Source organism: Cheilinus undulatus, linkage group 12 (genome assembly GCF_018320785.1).
Source record: "Cheilinus undulatus linkage group 12, ASM1832078v1, whole genome shotgun sequence".
In the NCBI taxonomy this organism is placed as follows: domain Eukaryota; kingdom Metazoa; phylum Chordata; class Actinopteri; order Labriformes; family Labridae; genus Cheilinus; species Cheilinus undulatus.
Genome location: NC_054876.1, coordinates 15880339 through 15894160, shown reverse-complemented (window position 1 = coordinate 15894160; position 13822 = coordinate 15880339). Strand labels below are relative to the sequence as shown.

General features: G+C 35.7%; 1 protein-coding gene across 1 annotated transcript in view; it reads right to left on the bottom strand.

Annotated features, from left to right (window-relative positions):
• Positions 1–13286, bottom strand: part of gab3 (GRB2 associated binding protein 3) — a 30359-nt gene extending 17073 nt beyond the window's left edge. The window contains exons 1-3 of the mRNA XM_041802189.1: positions 13180–13286; positions 8883–8985; positions 7584–7836 (exon numbers count right to left, since the gene is read on the bottom strand). Of these exons, the coding sequence (XP_041658123.1) occupies positions 7584–7655 (72 nt within the window). The 5' untranslated portion in view covers positions 7656–7836; positions 8883–8985; positions 13180–13286. The remainder of the gene's footprint in view (positions 1–7583; positions 7837–8882; positions 8986–13179) is intronic.
• Between the last annotated feature and the right edge of the window lie 536 nt (positions 13287–13822).

Here is a 13822-nt window from a genome sequence, read left to right as displayed (position 1 = left end):
GTTAAATCCGGTCCACAAGATGATCTCATATTTCTGTTATAAGTGGCCCATCAGCATGAGGTCTGCAGATTTCCTCAAGTATAAAAATGTAAACTTACACTTTATGATTTAAGATATCCTTGTTAAGTCATGAAATCTGAAAAAGTAAGGGGTGAAAATATTTAGATAAAAAAATCAGGAATGTGGGAAAAGAAATTAATTTGTGATTTAATTTTACATTTTTAATTTTGCATCTCACAATTAGGACTCAAACTTAGGATTTTGACTTTTTATTTTGTACTTTAAAAATTTCGAAATTATTTTTTATTATTTAATTATTATTATTTAAATTTCATTATTCTAAATGTTCAGTCATGTTTTGACCTTTTTGACCAGTTATTTTGTATTTTATCTCATATTTTGAACACAATATTTGGAAGATTTAACTCAAGCTGAACACCAAGGAAAGTAAGATTTTTTTGCAAATTATTCTTGGAAAAATTGAAACTTGGATGTGTGGAGCATAAAATCTCTGCAAATAAATTGTGTTGAACTGGCATTTTGACACACATTTCAGGTAAAAGAAATATTTCACCTTCTGCGATCTAAAAATTGCAGTAGGACGTTAGGAAAACCTAAAGTCACGGCTGTTTACTCTAACTTGGTGGATAACTTCACTCATGGTGCAAAATGTGTCTCAAATTTCAAAAAATGACCAAAATAACCCAAGCAGGGATCACTGTATGACAGGCAACATCCAAACACATCTAAACCAAGGGCATGGTGGGAAAATCCACTCACACATCCCCCCAGACTTGAGATGGCAATGAGCAGGGTTTAGATAAATTGACTCTTTACACTGAGGGATCAGCACTGTCTATAAATCCAACACTGAAGACTATTTCACACAGAATGGAGTTAAAATGACACTGTGGGAGTTAAAATCAACTCTGAAATGTTTAGCCCTGAGATCAACTCTTCAGTTATCATGAATATGAGTATTTCTGCATGTCCAATTGTTTGTCTGCTGGAGCACAGGGCAAAGCTAAAGACAACAGAAGACAGGATCAGCCTCTTTAGCTGCTGATAGAATAATTTTGTCAAATGCAAAAAAAGTATACCCCTCAATAAAAACAAGAATAGTTGAGGTTTCTATAAATCTTTGTGGTGTGGAGCAAGTAGCAGACATGTTAAATGACACTTCAGTTAAGACTGAAAGCATTTGGAGAAAGATTTGGGAGTCTGTTTCAACATAACAAATATTGATTTATCTATTTACAGACAAAAAAATGAAGCCTACTGTTTCTGTTTTGTCTTGAGGTCTGTGTAGTAGGCTCTCTACAGGAGAGCTGGACCTTTTAATGATGAAATGAATATTTAATTAGGTGATACTATGTGCATTGTGTCTGTGTTGTTGTGAAATGTGTTATTATCATCTTTTGTTTCCTCTGTTGCTGTTTTTATGTTTGCAGTGGTTCAGTTTTGTGTGTGTAACTTTATTATGTTAAAATGTTGGAATAAAAGGGGAAAGAAAACAATTTTTGTGTTTTTCTTTAAGTTTTGTCATATTTATCTTGCTGTTTTGGAACAACAGGGCTAGTTTACCAATCATAGTTAATTTCTTGAGAAAATGCTCAGTGTAACTTGTTTACAGTGGGAAGTCAGTGTTGTTTTAGTGATATTATGTGATGCATAAGTCGGTATCTCGAGGATTTGACACATGAAGATGGAGTCAGATAAAATATATGCATGTCTGCACAGGGCTGTCATAGACTTGTAACCTTTTCTATTTAATTCAAAATCATGGCCAACAAGAGAGTTCCATGAAAGCAGAGGTCCATCAGTAATGTCTAACAGCTTTCACCCACTTTTTCATGGTCTTCCTCTGCAGATGACGCTCCAAAAGCTGTCGTTATGTCACCTAACTGCAGAGCTTTGTTCACATGAAAGCAGCAGGTCATCAGCATTGACAACTGTGTAGCCTTACTTAACCCAGGCAGAAATAAAAGCTCTTTTTCACACATTTTGACTTGTCATAGAGAGAGAAACTGGAGTGTTACTAATGACGTTAACAATGGTTCAGTTTTATAAATGTGTCACAGTCAGCCAGCCCTGTGTGACAGTGAGTCAGCATGGACCCTCAGACTGAAGCACTTCATCTGAATTCAGCCTTTTTTTCATACCATAATTTACACCTCTGCACTTAATGTAACATGTCAGTCTCTTTTTAGTGCGGAGGTGCATTCATGTAGGATCTTATTCATCACAGTAATGGTAGATGAATGTGTGCAGCACTTGGAATCCAAGGAAAATATGCCCATAAAATGTATCATATCCTATCGTATCCTATTGTATCAGGTTGACCAGGGATGGGCAACTTTGGGTTGCATTAATAACTGCCAATGCCAAAGGGCCAAATTGCTACAGATTGTTCGACATCCGAAATCTAAACCCTGTGATAACTAATAATTTAATGAAAGGAAAAACAGTTTGCTTTCATGATAATTTATTATACCAACATTATGCTGTTAAACTCAAGTGCAAACAAAAAAAGGATAATTTAATGTGAAAAACAAGATCAAGTCAATTTCAGTCTGCTTTGAGTTGTGATTTCTTTGAAAAAGAGAAATGTATTAACTTCTTTAGTTGTTTTTTAATTTTATTTTTTACATTTTTATCCATTTTATTTATTATATTTCTTTTCTTTCTTTTTTTTCTTTCTTTGATTTATCAATTTCTTTTCATTTTTCCTTTTAGTAGTGCTTATTGGCTGCAAGCTTTTCTGTAAAACTTTTTGTATACATCACTAAACTCAAATAAAATACTGAAATAAATACGCAAGTAAAGTAACAAGTAACAATCGCGTTAACTGCATTCAGAAACATGTCATATTAAAAATAGATTGGGGATAATTACAAAATATAAATACAAATAAAATAAAAATAAAACAAAATAAAAACATGAGAATTAAAAAAAAAAAGAAAACAAGTTTAAACTTGTTTTATTCAATTCAAAAAACTAGACAAAAGAATTGACCATATACCAGTAGTGAAAGGCTACTAGAGAAATGTTTCTGCTTATATGTTTTCATGGCAGATTTTGTCATCTTTTCTTCAAATTTATAATTGGTTAGTATTTGAAATTAACTTGGCGGCCACAGTGAGTTGGGTGAAGGGCCGCATGTGGCCCCTGGGCCACAAGTTGCCCACCCCTGGTCTAGATGTTACAATTTTCTGAAAATGTACAGAAAATCACTTAAAGAGAGCTCCAATAAGAAATAAATAAATAACTCAAACACACTGTAGAAATATAAAATCACATGATAGTAAAGTTACTGTCAGGGCAGCTAAAGATGCCGTTATACGACTAATAAAAGTAAACTGCCATCAGCCAGGAGATGCACCAATGATGGCACAGCTGCTGTTGGGCAGGCATTAGATAAGGGATTGCCTCAAAAAACATGGGAACAAATCACCCCACTTCTGCTAATCAAAACATACATTAGCTTACAGATCATACAGTAATCAGTACACCAGTCAGTAGGGGGAGCTCTAGATGTTTTGACTTCACTTTGAGGCATGTGCTGTCCATCCTCTTACATATCTATGCAGCAGAGATATTTTATTTTGCCAGGCTGTCTTCCAATGAGTTTTTAAAAATGCTATTAATCACTGGATTTCTATAGCTAATCACCGTTATTCACATTTTTCTAATCTTAAGTTTAAAATTCACTTAGTTTGCGTTTCATATCATTGTAAGTCCAAATTGAGTTAATAGACTCTTAATTGTGTGCTAATTGAGAAATCAAATAAAGTCAAATATGAATGAATATTAAATGAAAAATGCAGGAGTGCATGTACAAAATGACAAATTAAAGTAAAAACTGACTCCACCTCCCACAGTGTGGCTCCCACATCAATTTCAAATACCAATACACTAAGAAATTTTTCTCTCGTTATATTTGATAACTGTAAATGTTTGGTTCTTTGCAAAAATAGTAGATATGATTGGCTGTTAAACCTTTTGACATGCATTAATAAATTAACTAGTTTAAATAAATGCACAAGTAGAATATATTATAATAACCAGGGACTATTATGTTCATAAATTAATTTTAATTCTGCATATCTCGTTGAATTAACAGTTTTTATTTGTACTTGGGTTTAAAAACATAAATGATAATATTATATGATCATGTAAGCAAGATATTTGCTCTTTCATGACATTATTAGTAATCACAGCAGTTAAATTAAGAATAGCTGACAATTTGTAAAAACGTGGCCCTTCAGCACTGAGAATAAAATAACGTGGACCTCCTGGTTAGTAAAAACCGAAATGTTTAGTACCAGAAGGTACTGAGCTGTCTCAAAGTAAATGAAGACATTCAAAGGAAAAGCAATGTCCTTATTTTCCATCACTTTGAGAGCAGGGGGCCGATACTGCTGCCCCGCTACTCTGACTTGACTGTGGTGCACCATGAGAACAAAACAGAACACACTTCATGCATTTCAAAATATTTGATACATTGAATTAGGATCTTAATAAAATCCCAATTACTGCTTTAATGCTGACAGTTAAAGTTAAACATACTTTAATCCCTTTCCAAAAGTGGAAATAAAATGTTGAGAGAAAACTGAACATTTGAAGTTCCTTCTGTTTTGTTTTATTTCCCCCTCTGAGTTTCTGAATCTGCTCTTTGGGGTTTATCAACGTGAAGCCTGTTAATAACCTCCACTGACCTGAGGTTTTGTTTCTGCTGCATTTTTAGTTTCTCCCATTTATCTGCGATCAGAAGGGCCTGATTATTTCAAAACCAAGCCTTGTCTTTGAACAGGAAGTAGCTTTGACCAAATGTGATGTCTGCATATGAGGACAACAGGCTAATATCTCTCTACAACACACAAAAATATAGATTTTAAAAAATATTTTTCTATTTTTTAAACACTTTGAGTGTTTCAGCCAGTTGAGGGAGGCTTTAAGTCAGTAAGAAATGGTATCAGTCATTCAAAGATGCACGTTATAGTCCTTTATGTGATGATAGACCAGAAGAACTTCTTAAGGCTAGGTATGAACTAAATTTCCATTTAAAGTTCTAGAGATCCTGGTGAATTCCCTTTAAACAGGAGATTCCCAAAACATAAAAAAATCCCTAAAATGTCTAAGACTCTAACAAAAATTTCTGTAAAATAACAAAACCCCTTAAAAATACCCTAAAATGTCCTCAAATATTTCACAAATGTTTCAGTACACCTTTCTAAACAAAAAAAAAAGAAGTCTAAAAACTTACATAAAACATTCACATAAACTTCATTGAAAAACAGAAAAAATTTCAAGCTTAATTTTGAATCAAATTCACTATAATTAACAAAGTAATTGTACCAAAATTTTACAGAATTACTTAAAATTTCAATGACAATTCAAGAAAATTTGAAAGTAAATTCTTTGACTAAATGTTCAAAAATTAAATATCAATTAATTTCTCAAATTTCCATGTAATTTCTCTCTCCGAAACATCCAAACATGTTCCCAAAAATGTTTCAAGAAATTTCCTGAGGTTTTCAAACTGAATTCTTCAGACATCCCAAGCAAATTGCTTGAAATTGCATGGATATTCTGGACAATGATCTCAAAATTCTAATGGCAGAACCTATTATTGTGTTGTAGGAAAGTCAAAATGTAACAATGTCCTTATCTTTGTTCACAGGGCCTCAAGAAGTTAAGACTCAAACTGCTGTACCTCATTGCCTGAACATCTGGTCATTTCAGTAGTTAAGCTTTTTCTCCTCTTTCATCCCTATTAACAATATTTTCCTCTTAGTGTGTTTCACTCTTTTTGTTTGTTATTTTTTTATTTGACGATCCCCTAACGGCCAATGGCAGGCTGTTCATAGTTTGTCAAACTGAGCAGCGAAGAGCTGCGAAGACCAATCAGGAGACAGACTGAAGAACTCATAATGGAAAGAAAGAGAGACAGAGCGCCTGTGATGTTGTCCATTTGTGTCACTGCAGACAGGTTTAGTTTTTGATTCTAGACACATTTGCAGCATGAGTGAAGTTATCCACCGAGTTAGAGCTCCCGTCTGTAATTTTAGGTTCTCCTAAAGGATGTGTAGTGCGTTAGTATGCATTTCCTTGCAATGAGGTTGACTTATTCCCAGAGGAGACCCACCTTGCTACAGATTTTCAGGAGTTAGTGTAACTCTGTCATACTGTAAACTACTTTAAAACTACACTACACTTTAAAAGTGTAGTTTAATATGTAGTGTGGACCAATATAGACACTTTTAAAGTGTTGGATTTAACTCTATATATTAGTTAACACTGTCAGTTTTTCTGTGTATCTAACGTTTTTATAGAGGTGTGACTTTACCTAATCAACCTGGTTGGAGATTTATTCTCTTGCTGTTATTGCCATATTTCAGTATACAACTCCTCAGCAGCTCAGTACACAGTATTTAGAGTAAACTTTAAATTCAATACTTTTTACTTGTACTTGAGTAGATTTATAGACCAGTGCTTTTACTTCTACTTAAGTCAATTTTAACCAGAGTAACCACACTTTTACTTGAGCACAATAGTCGTTAAATAAACATTAAATAAATGAACATGCCTTTTAAAAAGTCAGTTTTTTTAAATTAGGTGCTGAAGTAAAAATCTGATTTTTCTTTATTATCAATGTTATATAAGGTTGCTTTTAAATGTTAAGCTAAGAAGCAGCATCAGAATTATAAACATCTGCTGATTTTCATGTCTTTCATAACCTGACTAACCGAGATAAGTTTGACCTAGATAAACTACATTTCCATACTGTTATATGCCTGTCATTTGAATAATAAGCCTGATCATATTTCTGTCCTTACCCATGTATTTACTTGAATCAGAAATTTGCATATTGTGCTAAAATAAGTTTGTGTTTCCCGCCCAACACCCTATCACAGCATACACACGCCTCCACCCACCCTTTCACTGCTGTTGACAAATAATGGCCCATGTTCTCCTCCACCTCCTCCTCCTACTCCTCCTCCTCTTTCCCCCCACCTCCTCCTCCTCCTCCTCTTCTGGTACAGAGGAAGTGCATGTAACAGCCATCATAACGCTGAACTATTTCTGCTTGTCACTTCAGTCTGAAGTGTCTGGCTGCCCCTGACATTACTTCCCATGTTTCACAATTTTGCACACACACGCACACAGACACCCACAGCATAGAGTCAAGCTCAGCTTATCACATGATCCCAACAGCCACAAAACACTGACGGCTGTATGTCCTTCATGTAAGAAACTATGTATACATAATTCTGGAGTACATCTGCAGTTTAAATACATAAATGATGACAGAAGATTTGTTCTTAGAGATATAAAGTACCCTAAAAGACAAATACTAAAGCAAGGTGTCAACACAGAAATGAGGAAGATGATAGAAAGCAGACAAAACCAGCTCAGTTTGACAGAAGCACACACAACCCACGGTATCTTTCTAAATCATCATTCCACGTCATAGCACACGCACATCTACACACAAACACAAGCCTCAAACAGCACAACCCGGCTTTTCTACTAGCTTGGCAGAGGACATAAACAAGTGTCCGGCGTGTACTCCTACTCACAAATCTCTTTAGCTTCTTCTCCGGAGGGGATTTAATGAGCCAGCCGTAGCAGACCACATCCCCAGCACTCATCTTGACTGCAGAGTGTGTCGTCTTCTCGGCGGCTGCTGCTGCTGTAAGTGCTGTAAGTGCTGCCTCTGCCTCTGCTGCCTCTGCTGCTGCTGTGAAACTGAGAGGCACTGCGAAGCATATCCTGTACTCTGGTATTCAGCGCAGCCACTCCAAAAGGAGGAAGTCAAAGAAATTGATCACACTGACAAGAGAGAAAAAAAGAGAGCAAGGGAGAGAGAGAGAGAGAGAGAGAGCGAGAGAAAGACAGAATTATGTGTTTGTTTTGTAAGTGCTCGGGGCAAGTGTATGGAGTAGTTGGCCTGTGGGGGCGTTAAAGAGGAGGAGGTGGGGGATTCTACACATAATGAGGTTTGACAGGTTTGAGGACAGAGTTGTATTGGCCGGTAACATACAGCAGCGTCACATGCTACAAGGTCTTAAGTTCACATTTAATATGTTTAACTGATTCTATTTACCTTTTGTAAGGCTTTTTAATGTGTTTTTCACCAGTTTGGTTGTTAATTCTGCAGGGGGCACATTTGTTATAAAACACAGAAACTAATAAAGTCTTACTGAGCTTTCAGGTAGGCTTCGAGGCAAACATATCATCATCCATCCATCCATTTTCTATACCGCTTATCCCGTTTGGGGTCACGGGGTGGGGGGCTGTACACCTCGGACTGGTCGCCAGTCAATCACAGGGCTGGCATAGAGAGACAGACAACCAGGCACGCTCACATTCGCCCCTAAAAGTTCTATCCCACTATGTTCCTGTTTGGAATGAGCATAAAGAGCTTCAGGTACACTGCTTCTGCAGCCTGGATCCTGCTACAGGAGACTCTATGTCTTGGGTAGCTGGTCTTTTTAAATGTTTTAAAGTAGATTGAAGGTGTTGGGTGAGGCTGATTCTGGTTGTAGATGTTTAAACTGATGCCTTTGAGCTCTGTGACTCAGGATTGGTTGATTTGTGTTTGTAACTGTCATATTTTCTATCTCATGTCTGTAACTCTTAAATGTGCTGCTGCTTGTCTTGGCCAGGACACTCTTGTCAGTAAGACTCTTGATCCTTGATCTCAATGAGCTTTTCCTGGACAAATAAATTTAAAAATGTCCTTATTTAAATAAAAAATGTCAAAAATGTTTGTCTAATATGAAGTTTCATCATCTTAATGTTGAAAAGTAATGTTTTAAAACATGTTATTTATTAAAAGTTCATTAATAAGCCAAAAAGACAACTTGGGAACTTACTGTTGGTGGAGACTTTAATTCTCTAGCAGGAAGCCTGACTTCAAGCCCAAGCTGCAGCTCTTTCCCTCATGTTATTCCCTCATTTTAGGCACTATCCACTCTCCTTTGTAACAGAGGAAAAAAGAAATAAGTCAAAAGAATATTTTTTCTTCTTTTTTTTAATAAAATAAATATATATATATACATACACAAAAAATACAATTGTATTTATATGTATAAAAATACAATTGTGTGTATATGTATTAACGTATGTGTGTCTTAGGGCTGTCAGAAGATTAACATTTTTTTATCGCAATTAATCATAGAATTTCTGTAGTTAACTGTAATTAATTGCACACTTTAAATTGCATTTGAAAGTCCTTTAATTTTGCATTTTAAACTTTTGCTTTTGTCTTTTCTTATTTTCCCACTGTCTAGGGGTATTCAACTTCCTGTTTAGATACAGGCATTCTTTTATTGGTAGAGCCAAGATTTTAACATAAACTTAACTACAGTAATGGGTTGGAAATGAAAAATGAGAACATTAAAAAGGTTCAGATGCCTTTTGACTTGTCCACTCAGTTGTCTGTAAATGTGAAACGAGACATTAAGAGGCAATGGTGGACTTATTTTACATCACTGTGGCAGCAGGGAGAGGCTATCATGCCTTAACCAAAGCGTACTGAAAGGGACAATTAAGCAAGCAGTTAATCCAAATTAAAAAAATATCAGTGCATTTATCATGGACCTTGATTAATCCTGATTAACTGGATTAATCTTGACAGCCCTAAATACAACACATTAAATAGAACACCCATTGTTCCTTAAGAAATTTCAAGGAGGTTTTGGTGCAAAGAGATTAAATTTAGTGGTCTTACAACAACTCTTACTGTACCCATTAGTTTGCTTATCAAAATGGGCTACCCCTTGTTAAAATACAACAACATCGAGTTAAAGATAAATCTAAAAGCTGTTTCACTGTTTTTCTATGTGGAATGTTTGTGTCATGTAATTTTCCCATCTTCATCTTGAAAAGCATGTAAGATCTCTTCACTTCTTACAAAAAACATATAAAGAAAACTTTTTTAGTATTGTAATGATTTATGGTCTTATGGTTTGTTGACTAATAAAGTAATAAAGTGGGTGAATGGATGGATGGATGGATGGACACCCAAAAAGTAATTTAACTCAATTCTGAGTTCATCGTTAGTTATTTGACTCTGTAGAGGGTCAATTGATCTTATCTCCTCCTTCTGCCATTTTTAGACTGCATATGTAGGCAGACTTTTCCCATGATGCCCATGGGTAGGGTGTTTGTATGTGTAGCTGTTGCTTGTTGTTGATCACTGTTGGAATTCCTCTGTTCATGTTTCAGATGGATTGTTGTTTTTGATTCATTTGATACATTTGCACCATGAGTGAAGTTTTCCACTGAGTTAGGACTTTCGCCTGGGACTTTAGGTATTCCTAAAGGATGCATACTCCATATTCTTCATCAGTACAGTACATGAGTGAAGTCATCACCCTGAACTAGTCATTTCCCACCTGTTGAGATGGAGTGGAAAACTTAAAAAGATAGTCAGGTGTTAGACATGATTGAGCACATTCTTGAAATTGCTGTGATTTTCCTGTTTATTCTTAAATAGACACTCAAGTTTGCCTTTGATAATTTCGCGTAAAAAGTAGAACTAAGGGGACACCAACAATACGCTGATACACATGGATTACCGATACTTTGATTTAACACCCCCTGTGAGAAGTGTATAGTAGTGTAATGTTAGAAGCACACTTTACTGTTAGAAATTTACACTGAGTAGGGCTGGCCAATCATAGCAAAAATCCAAATAACGATTAATTGGGATTTTTACCTTGATCACGATCAATGAACGATAATCTCAGCCCCAACCTCCGACTCTGATTGTTCCATAAATATCTGTATAATTTTAAAACGAATAACTGAGAGGAACATGCAGAGATTAACAACTTATGGTTCTTTATTGAGACAACTGAATTTAAAATACACCGCTGAAATGAAACTACCTGGCTGCCTATCACGTGACTACACAGCTAGTAGTTTGTTTTACAAGGGAAAAAATTGAAATAATTGACATGGCAGGTTTTTGTCGGTTATAGGCTCTAAATGTCGGTTTCAATTATTTTTTGATTAATTACCCAGCTCTAACACTGAGTGTTAGAATTAACGCTATCAGACCCATGAATAGTGTTAAATTTAACACTATGGTCGTTGAAATAACACTGCCATTTTTCTGTGTTGAGTTGGTTTGACTTAAAAGAGTAAATGATCAATACTACTAAGAGTAATTTTAACACTCTTCCGGGTTTATCAACGTGTAGTGTTAGATTTTAATAACATAGTACAGTGTAAGGGAGTGTTAAATTTTAACCTTTTCAGAGTTAATTTAATCTAAAATTGTAAAATTAGGGAATGAGTTTATTTACACCAATTTCAGCTGGGACAATACACACTCAGGTACAGTTTTAAATTTAACTCTCTAAGTGTTACTTTAACACTGCAAAATTAACTGTGTATGGTGTCTAATTTTTATTGCTCGGATTGGTTATTGCTGAGGAAATGAAGGCGTTTTAGTAGATGTTGTCTGGTTCAGGGGGACTTTCTATCATCTACCTGATGGCAGTAACTGGAAGGAGTGGTGGAGGGGCTGAGAGATCAATGGCATATCTGTTTGACCGTCATACGTTAAATGTTTGTCTTATGTCATTTTACCACCATCAATGCTAAGATTTTTTATTGGGCATTTTGCCTTGATCGGATAGTACAACTGAAGACAGATGGGAAATATGGAGAAAAAGTGGGGGAAGTGTATTGAGGACTGTGGCCTCATATGGGTGCCTGATCTGCCAACTGAGCTATAGCAGCATCCCATCATCAGCTCTAAAAGCATGTGGAAAATTTCTAATTTCTTTAACAAAGGTAGATCAAGAAGATATACAGCAAATAAAGTATACATCCATCCATCTATTTTCTACAGTGCTTATCCCATTTTTGGGGGTCTGGAGTCTATCCCAGCTGTCATTGGGTGAGCGGCGGGATACACCCTAGACTGGTCACCACTGGTGTATAGAGACAACAACCAGGCACGCTCCCACCTACAGGCAATTTAGAATCGTCAGTTAGAGTGGTGAGCATGACTTCGAGAGGAAACCAGAGTACCCTGAGGAATGCACAAACTCTACACAGAAAGGACCTGACCTGCATTGGACCCTTCTTGCTGGGAGGCAACAGTGTTAACCTGCCCAGCCCCAAAGTATACAGTGCTTTCATATTTTACAGTCTAACAAAAAAAAGGTAGAATTTACAGTAAATAAAGGGTAGGAGAGTTGTAAATTAAGTCTTGTATAAGTGCTAGTTACTGTAAAAATATACAGTAATTAAGAGGGATTTGTTTTAAAGAGTTTTATTTATTTCTAAGGGTTAAATGTGAGTGTTTTAAAAAAGTGTTCTCTAGACAGAATCTGCCTAGCAACTGGAGTTTCAAGCAAAAAACTGTAAAACTTCACTATACATTATTATAGTTATTTTGGCATTGGCATTGTTTTAACTTCTCAGTCTGTCTTTTTAACTCAACATGCATTTTTGATGTAAAATATCAAAACACAAAGACAAATATCTTGTGTGTGTAAACCTAAGCAATAAACCCTGATTCTAAATCAAGCTGTGAAAAAAGCAAAACCTTCATAGGTTTAAACTGGTGAGAGACTGTTTACAGTTTCATGCTGCAAATAGTTTTATGCATTCCATGATCTTTTCCCATTTAGACCATTATGTAACGTCTAAGTCACAAGCAGCTTCTCCAACAATCAGGCTTCTTAAGAACATACATAACCGTGCAATCAAAATTTAGCAAAGGCGGCTGAAAATATGCAAGCAGTGCTGTATTTGGGATCACTTAATTGGAAGTGCCAGTAGTACATGTATCCCTGAATGCCTTTAGATCTAATCACAGATGCGGTATCTCTGGGTCTCAGCATCTCAGTAACTCTACATCTAGTTATTCATCCCAACAGAGCATCTTTTTGCTGAATTTGGAGCATTTAAATCCATTACCATTTTCAAATGGGTGTTACATAATTGTTTAGGGTATAAACAATGTAGCATGAGCTCTGGTTTATCTATTCATTTGTTACATAAAAAAAAAAAGATTAAAGCTCCTGTGAGGAGTTTTTGGCTAGTTATGAAACAGACTGGTGTTAATACTGATGTCTCTATATGAACTACTAAAGCAAACAAGACCATCAGAGAGGAAACTGCCTGTTTCTGTACAGTAATTCTTATTACCTGCCACCTCTGCTGCCGGGTCAATGTCAGCTGAAGCAGTAACAGTACACTGCCAAAAAAGCCTTTGATTTCATTTTTGCAAAGATTCATGTAGAAGAGGTGTTCAACTGTAAAGGAAACAGAAGAAGATTCTTCTTTAGAAAGCCTTACTCACACGTACAGGATAACATCAGCAAGGACAAGAAATGTTCTGTCCACAGGGGCACCAATACTGTCACAAAATCACAGCGTCTCAAATAAGCTTTTTATAAAACAAGAGATTTATATTGGATATGGAAGATAGATTATTTTAAAAAGTTGTAGAAATACAAATGTAATACTTGTGGAAGCAGCAGTACTAGTAAAAGTAATAGAGAACATTTACAATCAGTTAATAGCAACAATATAGGCACCTTAGACATGTGGTTGATAATAATAGTAAAAATAAAAAACAGACGTTGTACTTTATCTGATTAATTGTTTGCTAAAACATTTATAATGCTTGCGAGGAATTTAACATTACATCCTCTTGTCAAACTGAAAATAATTTTCCAACATCAGTAGTATTTTACTTAATGCTAACATTATACATAAAGGCCACCCATAAAGGGGGATAGAGGGAAGAGCTTTCTGAGGCCCAGCCAAATGGGGGGGCCAATGGAGG